The sequence below is a fragment of the Triticum urartu genome, chromosome 2 (assembly GCF_003073215.2).
Source record: "Triticum urartu cultivar G1812 chromosome 2, Tu2.1, whole genome shotgun sequence".
Lineage (NCBI taxonomy): Eukaryota > Viridiplantae > Streptophyta > Magnoliopsida > Poales > Poaceae > Triticum > Triticum urartu.
In genome coordinates, this window is record NC_053023.1 from 343,537,623 (window position 1) to 343,561,900 (window position 24,278).

A 24,278-nucleotide genomic window follows, 5' to 3' on the forward strand; every position below is an offset into this window, starting at 1 on the left:
CACTTGTCATTTGAGAGCAACCCATCCTCTGAGGACTTTGAGCGAAAATCATCAAGTGAGGAAAAACCAAAAACCCAAAACCCAAACACCTACAAACCCCAAGTGATTGAGCATCACTGAAGAGATTGATCATGCGTGGATCCGACGCTTGTTACCTTTGAAGACTGTGCTTCTTCCAGATGGTTAGGCGTCATGGTCTAGAGCATCCAAGAGGAATTGTGGATCGCCGAGTGACCAAGTTTGTGAAGGTTTGAAATTCGCCTAAAGACTTACCACGAGTGATTGGACGAGGTCTGTGTGACCTTAGTTCAAGGAGAATACGGTGAGGACTGGGTGTCCTGAGCTGCGTGTTCAGGACTGGGTGTCCAGGACTGTGTGTCCTCAAGTTTAAATACTCAGCCGCTCCAACCAGACGTACAACTGAGACAGCAGTTGGAACTGGTCTACCAAATCATTGTCTTCACCAAGCTTACTGGTTCTATTCCCTCAACTCTTTCATTCCTCATAACTGTGTTGTGTGTTTGTTCATATCTGTGTTTGATGACTTTGACTGAAGACTTTCTCAATTTCCTCAGTTCAATTTCTTCAGTCTGTTTGTCTTCATCCTGTGTTATCCTGTGATTACGCTTCCTGTACTCTGTGCCTGTCTTCATTTCATCACGATGACTATGCTTGTGTTCTGTTATGTTTACTTTTGAGTACTTATTCCGCTGTTAGTAGTTCTTCGCTAAGGAATTTCCTCGCCGACAAATTCCTCAGTGAAGAATTTCATAAAAATCGCATATTCACCCCCCTCTAGTAGATATAACGCACTTTCAATTGGTATCAGAGCAAGGTACTCCCTTGTTCTATGTGATTTTGGTTTAACCGCATGGAGTTTTAGTTATGTCGACCGCAGGTATGATCAAGGTCTCTGCTGGGTGTCCTACCTTCGATGGGACGGACTACCCCTACTGGAAGAATAAGATGTGAATGCATCTTGAAGCAATTGATAACGATCTCTGGTATGTTGTGGAAAATGGTGTTCCCTCAGTCACACCTTCTCTGAATGCTGCTGATGTGAAGAGATTCAAGCAACTCGACTCTCAAGCGAAGAATATCATATGTGGCCATCTGAGCAAAGGACAGTATGGCAGAGTGAGTGCTTTGGAGACAGCGAAGCTTATCTGGGACAGGTTGTCCAAAGTGAATGAAGGAGTCTCAACTCAGCGTGACTCTCGAGTTGATGTTCTTCACAATCTCTTCAACCGCTTCAAAAGACTCGACAATGAAAATGTTCAACAAACCTTCGATCACCTCACTGACATCTCAAATGAGCTTCAAGCACGTGGTGCCACTGACATCACCGACCATGAGGTGGTGAAGAAATTGCTGAGATCGCTTGATTCCTCATTTGACACTCTGGCATTGATGATACAAGAACGTGTTGATTACAAGTCACTTGATCCCGCTGATATTCTCGAGAGGCTAAATACTCATGAGTTCCAGCTTGCTGAAAAGAGAGATCTCTATGGTTCAAGCTATGGCAGATCACGTGCACTAAAGGCCAAGACAGTATCTGAGTCCGAAGATGAAGACTCTGATAGAAGCCTTGGTGATCCTGAAGAACTGAGCCATGATCTGGCTCTGCTCGTGAAGAAGTTCCAAAAGTTCTCAAGACGTGGTCGCCTTGGAAGACCCTCAAGGAGCAATGATTCCTCATCAAGTGACTACAAGAGGAGGCTCTGCCACAAATGCAAGAAGCCTGGACATTACATTCAAGACTGTCCTCAATGGGAAAAGGAATCAAAGAAGAACAAATACAAGGATTACAGTTCTGATGATGTGAAGAAAAAGAAGAAATCCTCAAAATCCTCATCATCAAAATCCTCAAAGCCTTCATATCACAAGAAGAGCAGCTCCAAGAAGGCCAGGGCATTCATTGGCAAGGAAATGGACTCTGAGGCTGAATCTGAAGAAAATGAGGAAGAGGAGTCATCTGAGGAGTCTGAATCTGGAGTGGCGAGCCTAGCTCTCGCTACTGCATTCGTCAGCAAGTCTATCTTCAACACTAAAGAAAATAACCTCACCAACAAAGCTGATGAAGGGGATGATGACTACGCTCCCACCTACTGCTTCATGGCAAAGGGTGCCAAGGTACTCAAATATACCTCATCTGAATCAGATGATGAATTTGGACCCAGCTATGTCAAACTTGCTTCCCTTGCCACTAAACAACAAAGAGCCTTGTAAAAGGTTTACTACATGCTAAATAAGAGCGATGCTATGTTGGGTGAAGAAATGGATCAGTCAAAAGCTTTGGCTGAAAGTCTTCAGAGACTTCATACTAAGTATGACACCCTTCAAGATCATCATAACACTCTCTTATCCGATCATGAGAAGCTTTCTTATGAATTTCTTCAAAGAAAGCAAGACCTTGAGAAGCTAAGAGTGAGTTATGAAGATCTTCAAAAGGAGCATGATTCATTACTTGCTCAACAAATCAGCGCTTCTCAGGAAGAATTTGTTCCTCCATGCTTGAAGTGCATTGAACGTGAATCTGCTAATTCTTCACCTGAATGTTCAAATGCTGCTAATGTTTCAAATTCTTCACATGCCTCTGCTATCACTAATTCCTCATCTGAGGACATTGCTAGTATCACTGACGATGCAGGGCTGAAGGAATTGTACACGACAGGCATGTACAAAAGCCTCAAAGGGCATCAGGCTCTTTGTGATGTTCTTAAAAAGCAGATCCTCAACGGGAACCCTAGGAAAGAGGGTATTGCCTTTGAGAGGAAACTCAATGCTGATGGTACATATTGGAAGCCTGAGCAGTACCCCAAAACTACATGGGTTGCTGCAAAGGGACCTCCAGTTGATCCATCTAACTTATCTGGATTTGCATGTGAATCTCCTCGTTCTGATGATGATTCATTTGACTCCAACTATAAACTGTTCAAAAATCAGAATGGTGAAGTATTTGCTAGATATGTTGGCACTAACTGTAGGAACGGTTCCCCTATGAAGAAAATCTGGGTTCCCAAAAGATGCCTTGAAAATCTTCAGGTGAATGTCATCATGACGCCACCTGTGAAGAATAGGAACCCCAGATCAAATTCTTCATATGAACCAAATTCTTCATATGGATCCAAGTCCTCATACGGACCAAACTCCTCACATGGATCATATTCCTCAAAAGGATCAAAGTCCTCATACGAACATCATCGTGCTAACCCGTCTGTTTCGCAGGGAAGATCCAAGGATTATGGATATGTGCATTATTCTTCAAATCATTATGTCCATAAGTCCTCGAAGAATTTCTCTGCATACTCATATGCTTACTCTAACCCCTCTTATGTGAAACGAAATGGACTGGCTTCTATGCCATCCTTCTTGTATGGAGCTCGCGGAATGATGAACTCTTTTCCACCCCTTCGGATGTGGGTGGTGAAGAAAAAGAACTAATCTCTTCTGTAGGGTCAGGTCTCCAGACGTACGTAATCGTCTGAAGAATTTGCTGGAGACCTGAGCATGCCTTATAGGACGCATGCTAATCATGAAGAAATGAACTTTCATTTCTCACGTCCTCATATTGCTTTATCTGTTCTCTTTCTTGATGAAATTGATCTGATGAATTGATGTCATATTCTTCACTGATGAAGTATATGAGTTTGTAAGCTGCACTAATTCATCTGCAGGATGATCAACCCAAAGCCACTGAGTGGGTCCTCGATAGTGGATGTACAAATCACATGACTGGTGACAAGAATCTACTGATGGATGCTCCATTATCTCCGTCGCATCTAAAGCATATCATCTTTGCCGACAAAGGCAAAAGTCAGGTATTGGGTCTATGTAAGGTTGCGATCACAAAGGATCGACACATGGACAAAGTCATGCTTGTTGAGTCCTTAGGATACAACCTTATGTCTGTCTCAATGCTTTGTGATCTTGATATGGTTGTTGTCTTTGGCAAGTACTGTTGTGTTGTGGTTATGGAAGCTGACAATTCCGAAATCTTCGAAGGCTTTAGGAGAGGAGACATGTATATTGTTGATTTCTCTACAGGACCACAACCAGCCGTGTGTCTACTTGCAAAAGCTTCAGAAGGCTGGCTCTGGCATCGACGACTTGGTCATGCGGGCATGAGGAATTTGCACACGCTTGCGAAGAAGAAGCATGTCATTGGCATCGAGAATGTCAAATTCCTCATGGATCACCTATGCGAAGCATGTGAAGCTGGGAAGATGACAAAGGCCAAGCATCCAGTGAAGACTATCATGATCGCCACTCGCCCGTTTGAATTCCTTCACATGGATCTCTTTGGTCCTAATCATTATTCTGCTATTTCAAATGAAGCATCTCAATATGGCTTTGTTATTGTTGATGATTATTCTCGCTACACATGGGTACACCTTGTTACTTACAAACATGAAGTGCAGGAAGTCTTCAAACGATTTTCCTCGAGGGCTTCAACCAACTTTGGTGTGAAGATCAAGCACATCAGAAGTGACAATGGCACTGACTTCAAGAATTCTGGTCTCGATGACTATCTTGATGAACTTGGTATTACTCATGAGTTATCTGCTCCTTACACTCCTCAGCAGAATGGCGTCGTGGAGCACAAGAACAGGACTCTTGCTGAGATGGCTCGCACTATGCTTGATGAATACAAAACGCCTCGTCGTTTCTGGACTGAGGCAATTGATACTGCATGCCACATCATCAACAGAGGATATCTTCACAAATTCTTCAAAAAGACTGCCTATGAACTCCTCACTGATAAGAAACCCAATGTAAGTTATTTCAAAGTCTTCGGTGCTAAATGTTGGATTAGAGATCCTCATCACAACTCAAAATTTGCACCGAAAGCACATGAAGGTTTTATGCTTGGTTACGGAAAGGACTCGCACACCTACAGAGTCTTCAACAACATTCTTCACAAAGTTGTTGAAACTGTAGATGTGTGGTTCGATGAAACTAATGGCTCGCAAAGAGAGCACCTACCTACTGTGATAGATGAACCAGCACCTAAGGAAACTATCAAGTTCAAGGCTACTGAGGATGTCAATCCTATTGAAGAATCTGCTGAAGAATTCATTCCAGAACATGAAGAACGTCGGGCTAATGCACCTGAAGAAAATGCTGAAGAAAATGGTGCTGAAGAAAATGCTGATCAAATTCTTCAACAACAACCAGCTCAGCCTCGCATTGCAAAAGAAGTTCAAGTTGAAAAGATCATCAATGACATCAAAGCGTCAGGTCCTCTCACACGCTCAAAAGCTTCACATTTGTCTAACTTTTGTGGGCACTATGGTTTTGTCTCTATTATAGAGCCCACTAAGGTAGATGAAGCATTTCTGGAGCCTGAGTGGATTCAGGCCATGCAAGAAGAATTACATCAGTTCGAGCTCAACAATGTCTGGGAACTGGTCAAAAGTCCAGATCCTCGCAAGCACAATATCATCGGCACAAAGTGGATCTACCGCAACAAGCAAGATGAAAATGGCCTTGTGGTGAGGAATAAGGCACGGCTTGTAGCTCAAGGCTACACACAGGTTGAAGGAATTGATTTCGATGAAACTTTTGCACCTGTTGCTAGACTTGAGGCTATTCGCATATTACTTGCTTATGCTAACCATCATGATAACACTTTATATCAAATGGATGTGAAAAGTGCATTCCACAATGGTAAGCTTGAGGAAGAAGTATATGTTGCTCAACCCCCAGGTTTTGAAGATCTAAAGAATCCTGACAAAGTCTTCAGACTCAACAAGGCCCTCTATGGCCTCAAGCAGGCCCCACGGGCTTGGTATGATACCTTGAAGGAACTCTTCATGAAGAAAGGCTTCAAACCCGGTTCACTCGACCCTACTCTTTTCACTAAATCTTATGATGGTGAATTGTTTGTGTGCCAAATATATGTTGATGATATTATCTTTGGCTGTACTGACCAACGTTATAGTGATGAATTTGCCTATATGATGAGTGAAGAATATCAAATGTCTAGGATGGGAGAGTTGAAATTCTTCTTAGGTCTTCAAATTCGTCAACAACGCAATGGCATATTCATATCTCAGGAGAAATACCTCAAGGATGTACTAAGGAAATTCGGCATGCAAGATTGCAAAGGCGTCAAAATTCCTATGCCCACAAATGGCCATCTGTGCACTGATGAAAATGGTATTGACTTCTATCATAAGGTATACCACTCCATGATAGGTTCCTTATTGTACTTATGTGCATCTAGGCCAGATATAATGCTTAGTGTTTGCATGTGTGCCCGATTTCAAGCTAGACCGAAGGAATCACACCATAAGGCTGTGAAGCATATTCTTCGATATCTAGCTCACACACCAACACTTGGATTATGGTACCCCAAGGGCTCGGCTTTTGATCTCATTGGATATTCTGACTCTGACTATGCTGGTGATCGTGTGGACCGCAAGTCAACATCTGGTACATGTCATTTCCTCGGACGATCTTTGGTCTGTTGGTCCTCGAAGAAACAGAACTGCGTATCACTATCTACTGCTGAAGCTGAGTACATTGCCGCTGGTTCTTGTTGTGCCCAATTGCTATGGATGAAGCAAACTCTCAAGGACTACGGTGTCAACATGAAGAATGTGCCTCTCTTCTGTGACAATGAGAGTGCCATCAAGATTGCTCACAACCCAGTTCAGCACTCGAAGACAAAGCACATTCAGATTCGTCATCATTTTCTTCATGATCATGTGTTGAAGGGCGACATTTCTATTGAGCATGTGAAGACTGAAGAACAGCTAGCCGATATCTTCACAAAGCCCTTGGATGAGAAGAGATTTAGCAAGTTGCGGTGTGAGCTAAATATCCTAGAATCTTCGAATGTTCTTTGAAAAGGACACTCATCCTAACACTCATGCAAAATTGATGACTTAGATGTGCAACACATGAAGAAACGTTTTTCTTCAATCAATGAAGAATAACACTCTTAGTGTGAAGAAATTAATGAAGAATTTGATTCTCAGAACCCTATGATAATTGTACGCGGTGTTTGAAATCATCATTCTTATACGGTGGGTCACGCCACCACCAAAAGTTGAAATTCCTCAAATTATTCATATTCTTCAACTTTGCATAGTCTTCACTGGTTCCGTCATTTTTCTTCATTGGCTATATATATATATGAGTTTATGTCCTCTAAAGCATTCACTTATTGCTATTTCTTCAAGTTGGTTCTCTGCTAAGTGAATGTGATCGGACCCTTCCCCTCTATGCTATACTCAACCCAATCTGTTCACAAATTCTTCATGTGCGTTCTATTTGAAACTCATTCAAAATCTTCACTGTGTCCTTGTCAGCTGAAGAAATTGCGAACGGAACTTTAAAACCTATCTTATCGAAATTCTCGGCTTTGCCGCTCAAACCGTTCCGCATCCCACGATACACTTATCCACTCACCCACGATCTAACACGATCTCCACCTCTCACTACGTGGGTGACACATGTCATGCGAATGAGAAGGGTCAGGGGCACGTTCGTCCAATTTCTTCGGGCGAACAGTTTTTCACCGTGGCTATAAATACCCCTCCTTCCCTTCCTCACTTCTTTTACTCCGCTCGACCTCTCTCTCCAGCTCGAGCTTCATCAACATCGTCACCACGCCGTCGTGCTGACGAAACTCTTCCCCAAGCTCTACTAGATCGTGAGTTCGCGGGACGTCACTGAGCTGAACGTGTGCTGAACGCGGAGGTGCCGTACGTTTGGTATTGAGGATTGGTCGAACGTGAAGACGTACGACTACATCAACCGCGTTGTCATAACGCTTCCGCTTAATGGTCTACGAGGGTACGTGGACAACATTGTCCCCTCTCATTGCTATGCATCACCATGATCCTGCGTGTGCGTAGGAATTTTTTTGAAATTACTACGTTCCCCAACAATCGTATCATCCCATTATCTTTTGCCTTTACTTATTTTAGTTCGATCTTTTGCTTTAGATGAATACAATTTTAGTTTGATCCTTTCTTTTCAAGAGTTTGCTTAGTGATCTATCCTTGTAATCATGTGCAAGATATATAATAAAGTTTAGTTTGAAGTTTTGCTTTCTTTACTTTATGTTGCAAATTAAAAGAAAAGAAATCGTGAAGAAAAAGAGAAAGGAAAGAAATAAAAGGAAAGAAATTATGAAAAATATCATATACTAATCTTATGGTAGGTGATGACACCACATAAGGAAAAGTATAAATAGAAAATTTTATTAGAGATTGACAAACATAGCATTAGTCAATGATGCAACTCGTGAAAGAATTAATAAGGGAAGAGAAGATTCACATATAAATATGCTATCCTAGAAATCTTTTGTGATTGTGAGCCCTCATCAAAATATTATATGCCAAAATTGTTGACGTTGGACAAGGAAGACAACTTAATGATTTATGTTTGTTTATATTCACATAGAAGTCATATTGTCATGGATCCTTTAACATGTGCTACTTGCCCCTATCTTTGCTAGCCAAAAATTCCGCACTAAGTAGAGATACTACTTGTGCATCCAAAAACCCTTAAACCCAAATCTTATTTTCAAGTGTCCACCATACCTACCTAGGGATTGAGCAAGATCACTCAAGTAAGTTGTGATCGGTGCAAAAAGGCAATAAAAATTGCTTCTAAAAGTGTGAGATCATTTAATGTAAGAGAAAATTGAGGATTGTACGAACTTGTGATGGTGAAGAATAAAAGCGACAAACTACATAATAAAGGTTGCTATCACAAGGGGCAATACAATGCGACGTTCTTTTGCACTAAGGGGTTGAGCATACAAACAAATAAGCGCATGGCAACCTCTGCTTCCCTCTATGAAGGGTCTATCTTTTACTTTTATGTATTTAGTTTTATGCAAAGAATCAAAGTTTTCCTTCTATTCCTTTTTATTTTTCTCCTTTGGCAAGCATCATGTGATGAGGAAAGATCTAGGCACATATGTCCAGTTGAATATAGATAGCATGAGTTATTATTGTTGACATCGCCCTTGAGGTGAATACGTTGGGAGGCGAAACTATAAGCCCCTATCTTTCTATGTGTCCGGTTGAAACATTTTGCTCATGTGTACGCAGTGAGTGTTAGCAAACATAGAAGACTATATGATGGTTGAGTATGTGGACTTGCCTAAAGGCTCCGATACGTGACCCTTCCTGAAAAGATGATGAATTATAGTTGCAAAGTTGACTGAGAACATAGTTTGTTGGTTTTTAATAGAGTTTTTGCTTTATACTTCAATTGTGTGATGAATTGTTACTTATTCATGAGAAGTATATGATAAAAGTTCTATGACAAGAGTCTTATGTTTAAGTTTGTTGCTATTATAATAATGAACATGATGCTTCTATGTCCGTATTTTGTTTTTATTGACGCCTCTCTCTCTCTCTAAGCATGTGGACATGTTTTTCGATTTCGGTTTTTCACTTGAGGACAAGCAAGGTCTAAGCTTGGGGGAGTTGATACGTCCATTTTGCATCATGTTTTCCTACTGTTATTTATGATGTTTTTATCCATAATAATGCTTTTTGTAGTAATTCTAATGCCTTTTCTCTCATATTATGCAAGGTATACACAAAGAGGGAGAATTCTGGCAACTGGAAATCTGGACCTGGAAAAGCTACATCAGGCCACCTATTCTGCACATGTGACGCCCGGATAATTAAGCTACAGTAATTCCCTGCTAATGATGCCACGTCATCACGGTTACTATTGTCGATCTCGCGATGGTTCGAAACCGATTCAAATTCAAAATCAAGCAAATAATAAAACTTTTAAAATATTGAAACTAAAATGTTCGGGTTGTGCCAAATAATGTGTAGGTAATTATGGTGAAGAAACCAAACTTCTATAAATTATTCCAATGCACTAAAATAATTAAAACAGCAGCTAAACCTATTATAAATGCCCTTTTGAAATTTATAAAAATGCGAACTAAATATTTTAAAAATACCAAAATATATTATGGAAGTGGGCTAATTTACAACCTCCATTTAGGTACTGGTCTTATAAATTTACAAAACTGAAAACTATTAACAACTATAATAGAAAACAGAAAAGAATATACAAAAAAAAGGACCCCCCACTAGGCCTTTGCCCAGTTGGCCATCGGGCCAACCAGGCCGGCCCAGCTGGCACCTACAACCCCCCTGGGGCGACCGAACCCTAGCCCGGCCACCCCACTCCCCCGCACAATCCCCACCTCTCCCCTCGTCTCCCTCACCCGCCGCCACCCCACGACGCCCACTCCCCTCCTCGTTCCCCACTCCCCTCCATGTTCTGGATCGGGGACGAAACCCTCACTCCCCTCGCTCCTCGCCCCCCTCTGCCCGATCTGGACCGGGCACGGCACCCCGTCCCCATCTCCCTGTCGCGTCGACGCTGCCCCACCGACTTCACCGGCGTCGCCACGCCCCGCCCCGCGTCCGACGCCACCCTCCACTCCGAAACCGGACCGAACCACGACCTCGCCCTCGTCACCGAACCTCGTCACCTGGAGCTCGATGCGCCGCCGCCTGGACCTCGCCGGCCTCCCCGCCCGGACCGCACGCCTTCCTCGTCCTCCTCCCCGTCGGACCACCTCGAGCCTCGCCGCCCGATCCCCTGCTCCGAACGTGAGCACCTTCTCTTCCACCTCTCTCTCCCGTAGCCGGATCGGCCATGCTCGCGCTCTCCCGCTCGCACCCGGCCCTCCCCCTTGCCGCTCCTTACTGCTGCTGCTTGCGGCCTTGTCCAGGGAGCGCCCTGTGTGGCCCTGCCCACTGCCTCATAGCCCCGCGCTCGCCGGAGCTCCGCCTGCTGCTTTCCTTCGCCGCAGCCACCACGCTCGCCGGCCCCGCCGCTCACCGTGCCCCCCCTTGGTGCTGTTGCTCGAGCAGTGGCAGCGGCCACAGCCGCCGCCGGCACCGGACCCCGGTAGCTCGCGGCTGCGCCATTCGGGCAGCGCCCAACGCCCGGCGCCCGGCGTGCCTCGCCAGCGCGCCTGAGGTGTGAGGTCGGGCGCCCACACACCCCTTGCCCGTTAACCGGCCGCCCCGTTAAGCCCCAAGGGCCAATGACAAAGGGGGCCCAACCCACAGAACGTTATAAAAGAAAATGAAAAATAAAATAAAAATGAATTAATTAAATTACTAATTAATTAAATTAATTAATTAGTGAATTAATTAAGTTAATTAATCCTAATTAACCTAACGGAGTATGACAGGTGGGTCCCACTGGACCCACGCGTCAGTTCGACCCAGTCAACCCCTATTGACTGCTGATGTCAGCATGACATCATGCTGATGTCACAAATCTATTTTTGAATTAATTAAATAATTAATTAAATTTCAGAAATTAATAAAATCTTTAGAAAATCATATCTTTTAATCCGTAACTCGGATTAAATTATTTTCAACATGAAAGTTGCTCAGAACGATGAGACGAATCCGGATACGCAGCCCGTTCGTCTGCCACGCGTCCCTAGCATAGTGAACCTGCAACATTTCACCTCCGGTTCATTTGTCCAGAAACACGGAACACCCGGGATACTTTCCCGGATGTTTCCCCCTTCACCGGTATCACCTCATACCGCGTTAGAACACGTCTAGCTCTGCTTGTTGTCCGGTTATGCACTTGCTTGCTATGTATTTACTGTTTCTTCCCCCTCTTCTCTCCGGTAGACCCAGTGACGATGCTGATGCCCCTGTGGTCGACTACGTCACCGACGACCCCTCCTTGTCTGAGCAACCAGGCAAGCCCCCCCCCTTTGATCACCAGATATCGCCTACTCTTCTCTATACTGCTTGCATTAGAATAGTGTAGCATGTTACTGCTTTCCGTTATTCCTATCCTGATGCATAGCCTGTCCTTGCTACTACTGTTGTTACCATTACCTGCTATCCTACTGCTTAGTATAGGATGCTAGTGTTCCATCAGTGGCCCTACATTCTTGTCCGTCTGCCATGCTAAACTACTGGGCCGTGATAACTTCGGGAGGTGATCACGGGCATATACTATATACTTTACACAGTTACCTTACTTATGATACTGTTCAGAGATGGGGGCTGAAGGGGCAGGTGGCTCCATCCCGGTAGAGGTGGGCCTGGGTTCCCGACGGCCCCCGACGGTTACTTTGTGGTGGAGCGACAGGGCAGGTTGAGACCACCTAGGAGAGAGGTGACCTGGCCCTGGTCGGCGTTCGCGGACACTTAACACGCTTAACGAGATTTGGGTATTTGATCTGAGTCTGGCCATTTGGTCTATACGCACTAACCATCTACGCGGGAGTAGTTATGGGTATCCCGACGTCGTGGTATCAGCCGAAGCCTTCGTGACGTCAGCGACTGAGTGGTGCGCGCCGGATTGGAACGTAAGCCTGCTCTTGTATTAAGGGGGCTAGTTCTGCTTCCGGCTGCGTTCGCAACGTGCAGGTGTGCTAAGGGCGATGGGCCTAGACCCCTGTGCGCTTAGGTTTAGACCGGCGTGCTGACCTCTCTGTTGTGCCTAGGTGGGGCTGCGACGTGTTGATCTTCCGAGGCCGGGCATGACCCAGGAAAGTGTGTCCGGCCAAATGGGATCGAGCGTGTTGGGGTATGTGGTGCACCCCTGCAGGGAAGTTAATCTATTCGAATAGCCGTGATCTTCGGTAACAGGACGACTTGGAGTTGTACCTTGACCTTATGACAACTAGAACCGGATACTTAATAAAACACACCCTTCCAAGTGCCAGATACAACCGGTGATCGCTCTCTCACAGGGCGACGAGGGGAGGACCATCGGTTAGGATTATGCTATGCGATGCTATTTGGAGGACTTCAGTCTATTCTCTTCTGCATGCTGCAAGACGGAGGCTGCCAGAAGCGTAGTCTTCGAAAGGACTAGCTATCCCCCTCTTATTCCGGCTTTCTGTAGTTCAGTCCACATATGATAGCCTTATACCATTTGATACTAATGCATACATATGTAGTGTAGCTCCTTGCTTGCGAGTACTTTGGATGAGTACTCACGGTTGCTTTCTCCTTCTTTTCCCTCTATCCCTTCTACCTGGTTGTCGCAACCAGATGTTGGAGCCCAGGAGCCAGACGCCACCGTCAACGACGACTTCTACTACACCGGAGGTTCCTACTACTACGTGATGCCCGCTGACGACGACCAGGAGTAGTTAGGAGGATCCCAGGCAGGAGGCCTGCGCCTCTTTCGATCTGTATCCCAGTTTGTGCTAGCCTTCTTAAGGCAGACTTGTTTAACTTATGTCTGTACTCAGATATTGTTGCTTCCGCTGACTCGTCTATGATCGAGCTCTTGTATTCGAGCCCGCGAGGCCCCTGGCTTGTAATATGATGCTTGTATGACTTATTTTATTTGTAGAGTTGTGTTGTGATATCTTCCCGTGAGTCCTTGATCTTGATCGTACACATTTGCGTGCATGATTAGTGTACGGTCAAATCAGGGGCGTCACAGCACAACTCCAAACAAGCTGAAACTTCATGGAGATTTTTTATTAAATATATGATGAATATTGGAGCAAATAACTATCAGAGGGGGGGCACCAGGTGGGCACAACCCACATGGGCGCGCCAGGGAACCCAGGCGCGCCCTGGTGGGTTGTGCTCACCCAGGCCCACCTCCAGTGCCCATCTTTTGGTATATAAGTCATTTTGACCTAGAAAAAATAAAGAGAGGACTTTCAGGATGGAGCGACGCCGTCTCGAGGCGGGACTTGGGCAGGAGCACTTTTTCCCTCCGGCGGAGCGATTCCGCCAGGGGAACTTCCGTCCCGGAGGGGGAAATCATCGTCATCTCATCACCAACAACTCTCCCATCTTGGGGAGGGCAATCTCCATCAACATCCTCAACAACACCATCTCATCTCAAACCCTAGTTCATCTCTTGTGTTCAATCTTGTTACCGGAACTATAGATTGGTGTTTGTGGGTGACTAGTAGTGTTGATTACATCTTGTAGTTGATTACTATATGGTTTATTTGGTGGAAGACTATATGTTCAGATCCAATATGCTATTTAATACCCCTCTGATCTTGAGCATGTTTATCATTTGTGAGTAGTTACTTTTGTTCTTGAGGTCACGGGAGAAATCATGTTGCAAGTAATCATGTGAACTTGATATGTGTTCGATATTTTGATAGTATGTATGTTGTGATTCCCTTAGTGGTGTCATGTGAACGTCAAGTACATGACACTTCACCATATTTGGGCCTAAGGAATGCATTTGTGGAGTAGCAATTAGATGATGGGTTGCGAGAGTGATAGAAGCTTAAACCCCAGTTTATGCGCTATTCCGTAAGGGACCGATTGGATCCAAAAGTTTAATGCTATGGTTAGAATTTATTCTTAATACTTTTCTCGTAGTTGCGGATGCTTGCGGGAGGGTTAATCATAAGTAGGAGGTTTGTTCAAGTAAGAACAACACCTAAGCACCGGTCCACCCACATATCAAATTATCAAAGTACCGAACATGAATTAAACCAACATCATGAAAGTGACTAGATGAAAATCCCGTGTACCCTCAAGGACGCTTTGCTTATCATAAGAGACCCTTTTGGCCTGTCCTTTGCCTCAAAAGGATTGGGCTATCTTGCTGCACTTTTGTTACTACTATCGTTACTTGCCCGTTACAAATTATCTTGCTATCAAACTACCCAGTTACTTACTATTTCAGCACTTGCACACATTACCTTGCTGAAAACCACTTGTCATTTCCTTATGCTACTCGTTGGGTTCGACACTCTTACTTATCGAAAAGAGCTACAATTGATCCCCTATACTTGTGGGTCATCAGTAATCATTCTTGCAATTTTATATGAGGGAGAGGCATGAGCTAACATAGTTTCTCTACTTGGATCATATGCACTTATGATTGGAACTCTAGCAAGCATCTGCAACTACTAAAGATCATTAAGGTTGTGAAACCCAACCATAGCATTAAGTATCAAGTCCTCTTTACTCCAATATGCAACAACCCACTTATCCATGTTTAGGTTGCTATCACCCCCGCAACCGACAATAAGCGAATCATGAACATATTGCAACACCCTCCTTCTTCTTCTTCCTTGCCCCCCCCCTAGATGGGAGGAGAGTTCCCCCTCTGGTCCATGGCCTCCATGGTGGCGGAGGGGCAGGAGCCCCTCCGAGATTGGATCTCCCTCTCTGTTCTCTTTTGTTTCGTGTTCCCCGTTTTCTGGCCCTTCACCGTTTCTTAAATTCCCGGAGATCCATAACTCCGATTGCGCTGAAACTTTTACACGATTTCCCCCCATAAATTAGCTTTCTTGCACCCGAAGAAGGGCCCCAACCGACTTACGGGACGGCACAAGACACCTGGGCACGCCTGTGGGTGCCTGGCGTGCCCTGGTGGGTTGTGGAGGCCATGGCCCTCCGTTTATGTTGATTCCACCTCCCAAAATTCACAAATATTCCAAAATAATTCTTCGTAAATTTTTATCGCATTTGGAATTTGTTTGATATGGATTTTCCGTGAAACAAAAACATGCAACAAACATGTACTGGCACTAGGCACTGGATCAATAGGTTAGTCCAAATAAATCATATAAAATGTTGCCAAAAGTATGTGAAAGTTGTATAATATTGGCATGAAACAATCAAAAATTATAGATACGACGGAGACGTATCAATATGAAGCCCTCAATTCCTCTACGGATTTGGATGACCTAGTTACCAATTTGCCCTCTTGTGTTGGATTTGGACCTTTGTATCCCTCTTATGTGTATGTGGATTTAGCACGTGTGTGATTGGATCTTTGTCAATTTAGTGCTCATCTTGTGCTCTTCTTGATTTGCTCCTTTCCCCACCTCCAAGTGTGAAATATCATGAACTAGGGCTCCACCCTACATCACAGAGGCCCTAGTGGATTCCCGCCTTAACATACGATCATGGACATCACCCACTAGTGCCTGATGACATTCAAAGACCTCGTCGATTTAATGACCAACTAGTGCGCTATGGAGGATGCCTGGTTAGCCCAGCAATGACGCCAGGGCCCCAACTCGGGCTTGACCTAGCTCCCAAGGGGAGGCAAGTGCCCACGCCACAACCGTAAAGATAAATACGGTGACACCGACGAACATGGTGTATAGCTCCCACACAAGAAGAGTCGATGAGCGGCAACAATGGAAAATCAGATCCAGACATCATACTAGACCAACCTTTGCCAATCCACTCGTCCATGTCGGATAAACCGGCTACCCACAGGAACAAAAGCTGTTGGATAATTAGGCAGGTGGCAAAAGTGGATTTAACTAAAGACTGTGACCAGCCAAGCCGGGGGTCAGTCGTCAAGTTCATCTCTGGCATCATCCACCTGTTCGGCATGCCACATAACATCACCACCGACAATGGTACCAACTTCACACTTGGAATCTTTTAGGATTACTGCCACATGCACCGCATCAAGATTGATCATGCTTTACTCACAGGCCCGCAGTCAAACGGCCAAGCCAAACGGGCCATCAACTTAACTCCGAGAGGACATAAATCCCGCTTGATGCCCTCTTGTGAGGCTGGAAAATGGGTGGAAGAGCTCTCGGTCGTCCTCTAGAGCCTACACACGACCCCAAACCAGTCGATGGGTTACACCCCATTCTTCATAGTCTACTGGGTCGAGGACATCCTCCCCAATGACATTGAGCATGAATCACCACACAACTCCAACTACTTTGAATACCAGGCAGAGCTGGAGCGGCACGAGTACTCGGACAAACTGGAGAGGGCCAGAGAAATTGCGTTGGAGAGAACAGTTGTCTATCAAGAGAAATTTAGTAGGTATCATTGTCACCGAGTCCAAGGTCGGGTGTTCAATGTCAACAAACTCGCTCTACAACTAGCTGGCGCCCCCATGGGAGGTATTCAATTCATGCTCCAACCAGTTACTCTAAAAGTTAGAACTGATGGAGAGAGGCGGGAAATATATTTCAACAGGAGGAACCCTTCATCATCCATCATGTTCCGCAAGATGGCAGAACTGGCTCCGGAATCTAGAATTCAGCTACATCTCTCCAACTTGTGGAACATAGCCCAGCTACGCCTCTTTTATACCTAATTTCTTTAGGGCATCTACAATGCATAGATGCTTGTTGAGGCGCTTAAAGAAAAGAAAACGAAGATTTTTTTTTGAAATGGAACAAACAGATTCCATACCTCATATGGCACAACATCAACACTCTCCCTCAAGACACTTACATCATCAGGGAGTGCTTCAGTCCATAGCTGTCTAATAGCTGGACCACTAGCCCACAAAGCAGCCAACGTGTGAGCTAGCTTATTACAATCCCACGTGGCAAAATTAAAACTACAACTATTGAAGTTCTGACGAGCAAATAATTCAATCTCTTTAAAGAGAGTTCCTTCGGGTGCGAGGTCATACTCATTTCCTTGCAGAGCTCGGACCAACCTCTGACAATTAGTCTCAAATTGCACATTCATCATACCCTAGTTTGTTGCTGCGTGTAAATCCTCTGTGCAAGCCATCGCTTCTGCCTGGATAACATTGCCAACGTACTTCAGGTTCCCAGATCCCGAGCCCATCACATCCCCATGCCAATCACGTATCACAAAAACCCATTCTCCATTGTCATTCTGTGCATTGAAAGCCCATTGGCATTGATTTTCAGGATGTCACCTGTAGGTCCCTTCCATTTTTATACCTCTTTGGTTGTTGTCTGCCCCTTCTGCTTTGTGCACAACAAGATAGATTTAGAGGTCCAATACCTGATGTTTCCTTCCAACTCCTCGGCATTGCCTGTTTTCTCTTAGCGTTTATCTTATTTCGGCGGCTCCATCAGCACCAAAGCATGCATGTTATAAGCATGCATTTCTCCTGAGGGTGCTCCATATTTTCTGCACAAACTCCATGGCATTCATGCATTCAGACAACTGACTACGTAGTTCCTCGAGTTGCATGCATTGCCATACTTTTTCACTTCCTTGCATTTCAGGAATAAGTGGGCACCATCCTCATCCAATCCGCAGCAACAGACTCACAGAGTTTCACATTTGATTCCTCTCCGGTTTAGGGTAAGTAGCAGTTGTAAGCTACTATGTGCTAGACGCCATAAAAATTGTTGGATCTTTAACTGACATGGAATCTCCCAAATGCTTTTCCAGGGGAAAGTATCAGATGTCCTGAGGAACTAGGGAGGGGTGCATCTCTATCTTGCACAAAGACCTTATAGGCAGATTTGACTGAGAATTGTCCCTTACCGTCATAGTACCAATCATGGAAATCACCATATTCCTCATTAATGGGTGTTTCTAGTATTACCTTGACATCTTCTTGCACGAAAATGCTTCTCACCAACGCTTCATCACAGGTGCCACTTTCTAGGTCTATAAGCTCATACACTCTAGTGAGGACGCATGTACCTCTCTGTGTCAATGGTATCCTCGATCATTCTCTGTTCAGCCATGGATCTTTCCATATATTAACATCCGTGCCATCACCAATCCTATATACGAGCCCCTTTTCAGCAGATCAACTCCCTTTAGGATATACTTTGCCAAGTATATGAGATCCCATGGGCCGGCTCCGCATCCAGAATCGATGTGGTGGGGAAATAGTGGGCATTCAGTACTCTAACACAGAGGGACTTGGGCATGGTTAGGATCCTCCATGCCTGACGTGCCAACATGGCAAGGTTGAAACCATAAAGGTCCCTAAACCCCGTACCACCGTCCTTCTTTGATTCTGTTAGCGTATCCCAGCTCAACAGGTGAATAGTGCTCTATTTATCTTGCTTTGCCGACCAAAACCTACAAACCATCGTTCCCATCTCCTCATAGAGAGATTTTGTTCGATCGAAGCATGACATGGCAATTGTTGGGATGGCTTGGGCGCACGCTTTAAGGAGCATCTTGGACATTAGCTTCTCTACTCAGCCTTGAATCCTCTGCCAAATTCTTTCCTTCAAATGCTCAAAAGTTTGTTTCCTTGCTTGTCCAACATATACCGATAGCCCCAAGTACCTCTCGGATCGAGCTTCTACATTTATATGTAATTCCATTAAGACTTCTTGTTTCTGGCCCAACCTCATATTCCTACTAAACATGACAGAGGATTTCTCATAGTTTACAGTCTGCCCCGAGCACACATAAGTATGTAGCATGTTTTGCAGATATCTGGCACTCTCGCTTGACGCTTTGATCAGTACCAATGGGTCGTCTCCAAACAGTATATGGTTGAAACTCAGAGCTTCATTACTTATACAAATCCTTTTAAGATTGCCTCCCAGCTCAGCTTTTATTGAGAAGTGACGAAAAACCGTCCTGCGCAAATAAGGAAGAGATAAGGTGATAAAGGGTCACCTTGGCGCAGCCCTCTCTGGGGCAGTAACACATCCGTACAATCCCCATTCGCCTTGAATCGATATGCCGCTGTGGTGACACACATCATGATTTTCTTGATCCACCCCTCGTTGAAGCCCAATCTTTGCATCATCTTCTCCAAAAAAAATCCACCCTATCGTAGGCTTTACTCACATGCAATCCCACCGCAGCATACCCTTCTTCCCCCCCTTCTCTTTCTCTGCATGAAGTGTGTGCATTCATAAGCCAGCAAAATGTTATTGGTTTATCAACCATTCCGGCACAAAAGCCCTCTGGTCTGGGGAAATGACATCAGGGAGTATATGTGTAAGTCTATTTGCAAGTACCTTAAACACGAGCTTGTACACCACATTGCACAGACTAATATGCCTTAGATCCTTCAGACACTCCGGGTTCTTAACCTTTGAGATCAATATCATCGGTACAAGAGTTTGAGTGTCCAACGCAGTAGCCTTCCATGGGTTCTTCAATAGGATGTAATGTTTTTTTATTGCTACAAATAGCGTCTGCTTAGTCAAGAAAAGGGTAGTTCAGAAGAAGAAAAAAGCAACGAAGCGCTCGTGCCTTTCACGGCATCGATGCCAGGCTAAATCCTAGGATCGGGCGGGATTTTAACATAATTATTACCAGGAATCAAACCCCGACGCCCATCATAAACGTCTGCGTTGTAGATGCCCCTAGATTGTTTAGATACATTATTATGTTCTAGTTTGAGTCTTTAGCTTCATCAGACAATTGTTAAGTTGAACAAATGATGTTTATGGCTCCAAGCCGTGCTGAGTTAAATTGCCTTCGTTTTGTTTTTCTATTATCGTTCTAAAACTTAACCTTAATTGGGCAGAGTTTTCCTATTAATACTTTTTCAAAATCATGTACTCTGTCCAGTTCATACTACTTATTGATCAAACGGATATATCTACACATATTTTAGTGTTAAATACTACCTTTGTCTCAAAATTCTTCTCTTAGATTTGTCTAAATACGGATGTACCTAATACTAAAATGTGATTTGATACATCCATATTTAGACAAATCTAAAACAAGAATTTTAAGACGGAGGGAGTACATCCATTTAACCTGTATCCTAAATTGGCATTGTAAGGATATAAACATCGATAATACTGCAGGTACGATATGATGATCAAATCCATGGGATGCGAAAATTCTAGAGACGGACCAGAGACCTCACCTGTGACCATGAAGCAGACGGTTATAGGCCGATCGAGGCATGCAGACGGCCACACACCAATCCACCTCACCACATCCGGCGTCAGCCCTGCAGTCATGTGGCACCCACACGTCGTGCCGGTCCTTTCCACGGTGCCAAGTGACGCCACTGCTTCGATCGGCCAGGGAGCCCTCTCACGGCTCCGGCCAATAGAAGCACGACACGTGCCCCTCCCGGCTGCTGCCCCCAGAACCCGTCCAGATACAACGAACCTGGCCTCCCGCCCGAGCTATATGTAACCACTCAGCCCCGTTTCCCCCGCCACAGAGGAAAACACAGGAGTTAAAACACATTTGCCAGCTCGGACAAACATCCCTGCGAATTTGAGAGGGAGGAAGGGTTCATTCAGCGGCCGGTAATCAATGGCTTCCGCTACTGCTTCCATCTCGTCGCACTCCATCGCCCTGCGCGATCTCAAAGGTGAGCCTGGCGTCCGAGTTCGGTTCCTGTTTTGAATTCAGGGTTTTGTGGGGAATCAGCCTTGGCGCATCTACTGGTCATTTATGTTTATGATATGGGGCAAATGATATGGTCACACGGTCGCATTTCCTCCGAAATTTCGACAGGTTTCTGTTTGAATTTGAGTATTTTGCGCCATCTGTTGGCGCATTCCATAAGAATGTTTGGCGACGCGAGGCATCAGATTCTTGGATGTGAAATTGCGTGAGAACAATCCGTCTAAATTTGTTCCCTGATTTTTCGCCCGTGCAGCCGCGAGGATTGGAGCCGTGAGGCAGCAGGTGGCCGTGGTTCCTGCGGGCCTGCCGGCAACGGCGCCCAAGGGCCAGCGCGCGAGGGCGGTGCGCCCGCTGTGCGCGGCGGAGCCAGCGAGGAAGCCAGTGTCGGCCTCCGCGGCCTCGTCGCCGGTGGCGCCGGTGGAGGAGGAGGAGGCATCTGCCGTGGCGGCCGTGGACTACGAGGCCCTGGCGCAGGAGCTGGTGGGCGCGTCGCCGCTGGAGATCATGGATCGTGCGCTCGACATGTTCGGCTCCGAAATCGCCATCGCCTTCAGGTGAGACACACGCACAGCTCTTGGCTCTTTACGATCCCTTGTTCAAGATGAGGTTTCCGACCCTGGCGTACTGGATTAGATACACCCGTTTGCACGCGTTCGTGCTTGGGCTCTGGTGCCCGTGGCATCTCGGTATCTTTCGAACGAGTGGTCGTGGAGATTCCTGGCATTGCCAAGCCAACCTGATCCTCGTCTGATAGCTCAGTGCACGATTGTGATCTCATTGCCGGGCTAGTAAGTGGATTAGTTACCGCTGGAGCTTCATGTCCTAAAGCTTGTGTTTTCAAAGTACTCTGGTTTCATGATTTTTTTTTCATGAGGCTTGAGGCGATGTACTCAAATCAAATACAGTATAGTAAATGGGTCGGATCGGTTTCGCAACAAACCCGTCTATTACCTGGTCCTCATGTATCTAGACTGGTGAACTAGACTGGGAGGGCGTCTAGGTTCATTTTCTCCATTGTACGGGACTTTTCTTGGACCAGAGCTAGAATCATGGCCCACCAACCACGCACAAGCGGACAGAATATTTGCTTGACTATCATACGGAACATAAAAAAGGTGTGGCGTCAAAAAATAATCTGACGCCACCCACTTATTTGTGCCGTATGTATGTATATCACGGACCCATTGAAAAATTATGTATGGTATCCAAGGATAAAGACACATGGTTTGGTCTCGTGCAAGCATCTGCGATCATTCAGTGGTACTTCCTCCCTCCCATAAGACGGAGGGAGTACAATATATCTGAAGTACTTGCAAATCTTTCATCACACGCACAAGGAACTTGTTGGCGTTTCACTGATGTGGATTCACTCTGAATTGTGCAGTGGTGCCGAGGACGTGGCCCTCATCGAATACGCGAAACTGACTGGACGCCCCTTCAGGGTGTTCAGCCTTGACACTGGGCGACTGAACCCAGAGACATACGAACTCTTCGACAAGGTGGAGAAGCACTATGGTATCCACATCGAGTACATGTTCCCTGAGGCCAGCGAGGTGCAAGACCTTGTGAGGAGCAAGGGCCTCTTCTCTTTCTACGAGGACGGACACCAGGAGTGCTGCAGGGTGAGGAAGGTTCGGCCCTTGAGGAGGGCCCTCAAGGGCCTCAAGGCCTGGATCACCGGGCAGAGGAAGGATCAGTCCCCTGGCACCAGAGCCAGCATCCCTGTTGTTCAAGTATGATGATACTCCATGCACCATGACACCACCTGCATTTTTCAGTATCGATCATGTGAAAAATATGCATTTTGATATTGTGTCTTGAACTCTTGATGTTTTGACACCTAATGATCATTTGAATTTTTTGTTGGTCCAGGTTGATCCGTCTTTTGAAGGGCTGGATGGTGGAGCCGGTAGCTTGATCAAGTGGAACCCTGTGGCTAATGTGGATGGCAAGGATATCTGGACCTTCCTCAGGACCATGGATGTCCCTGTGAACACCCTGCATGCTCAAGTAAGTGCCCCCTGGTTGCAGAGGTGTAATATGGACATGCAATATGGTAATTTCAGAGGAATTTACACGCACTTGAACTTTCAGGGCTACGTCTCCATTGGGTGCGAGCCGTGCACCAGGCCCGTGTTGCCGGGGCAGCACGAGAGGGAAGGGAGGTGGTGGTGGGAGGACGCCACGGCCAAGGAGTGCGGCCTGCACAAGGGTAACATCGACAAGGAAGGTCAGGCACCCAAGGTCGGCGTCAACGGCAACGGCTCGGCCGAGGCCAGCGCCCCAGACATCTTCCAGAGCCAGGCCATCGTCAACCTCACCCGTCCCGGGATCGAGAACCTCCTGCGGCTCGAGAACCGCGCCGAGCCGTGGCTGACCGTCCTCTACGCTCCCTGGTGCCCATACTGCCAGGTACATCTATTTTGCGATTCTGTTGCCAACTACGTTCAGGAACTCAGAACGTGGTTTGCTGAAACGATTCTGGTGTGTCGTGTCGTGCAGGCAATGGAGGCGTCCTACGTTGAGCTGGCCGAGAAGCTGAGCGGCTCAGGCATCAAGGTGGCCAAGTTCCGCGCGGACGGCGAGCAGAAGCCATTCGCGCAGGCGGAGCTGCAACTACAGAGCTTCCCGACGATCCTCCTGTTCCCCGGCCGCACCGTGAAGCCCATCAAGTACCCGTCCGAGAAGAGGGACGTCCAGTCCCTCCTCGCCTTCGTGAACAGCCTCAGATGAGTGGTCAGAGAACCGGAGAACCATCGTTCTCTGCATTGGTACCGGCGGTGTCTAGGCATTATTATGTAGTGGTAGCGAGGATGGATCAACGGAAATGTTGGAGACAGAGGAGTGTGGGGACGCAGGGACAGCGGCTCAAAGCCCCTCCATTATAAGGGGGTGGGGATTTGTGTGTAGTTATAGCTAGATGTTTGTAAGGAAGTTCAAATAAGAGTACTAGTTTTGAAATTTTGATCCAAGGCTTCATCGAGAGTTTGGACAATATACTCGTGGTTCACTCAGTCACAGGCAGCTACCCGAAAAAGAAAAAAAATAGCAGTCACAGGTCAGTTATCACATTCTGGTGCCCACTGATGCTCAATCAGATTCTGGTCGATGCTGAATTTGTTGATGCATTTGAATAAACTGAAATGTGGCCGGATTCTAGTCCGGAAGTTGGATAGGACCACTCATGTTCTCAAATTCTAGAGTTGCAGCAGTATCTCCTCATCCTCGATGATCATATTGTGCATGATCACACAA

At 45.8% G+C, this 24,278-nt stretch overlaps 1 protein-coding gene across 1 annotated transcript; it reads left to right on the forward strand.

Moving 5' to 3' along the window:
- Window positions 1-20,805: 20,805 nt before the first annotated feature.
- Window positions 20,806-23,988, forward strand: LOC125537252 (probable 5'-adenylylsulfate reductase 1, chloroplastic). The gene is made up of 6 exons (XM_048700549.1): window positions 20,806-20,985; window positions 21,277-21,577; window positions 22,408-22,756; window positions 22,896-23,033; window positions 23,118-23,435; window positions 23,526-23,988. Exons 1-6 carry the CDS (start codon window positions 20,928-20,930, stop codon window positions 23,754-23,756), a joined length of 1,395 nt encoding a protein of 464 aa, XP_048556506.1. The 5' UTR covers window positions 20,806-20,927; the 3' UTR covers window positions 23,757-23,988.
- Window positions 23,989-24,278: the final 290 nt, after the last annotated feature.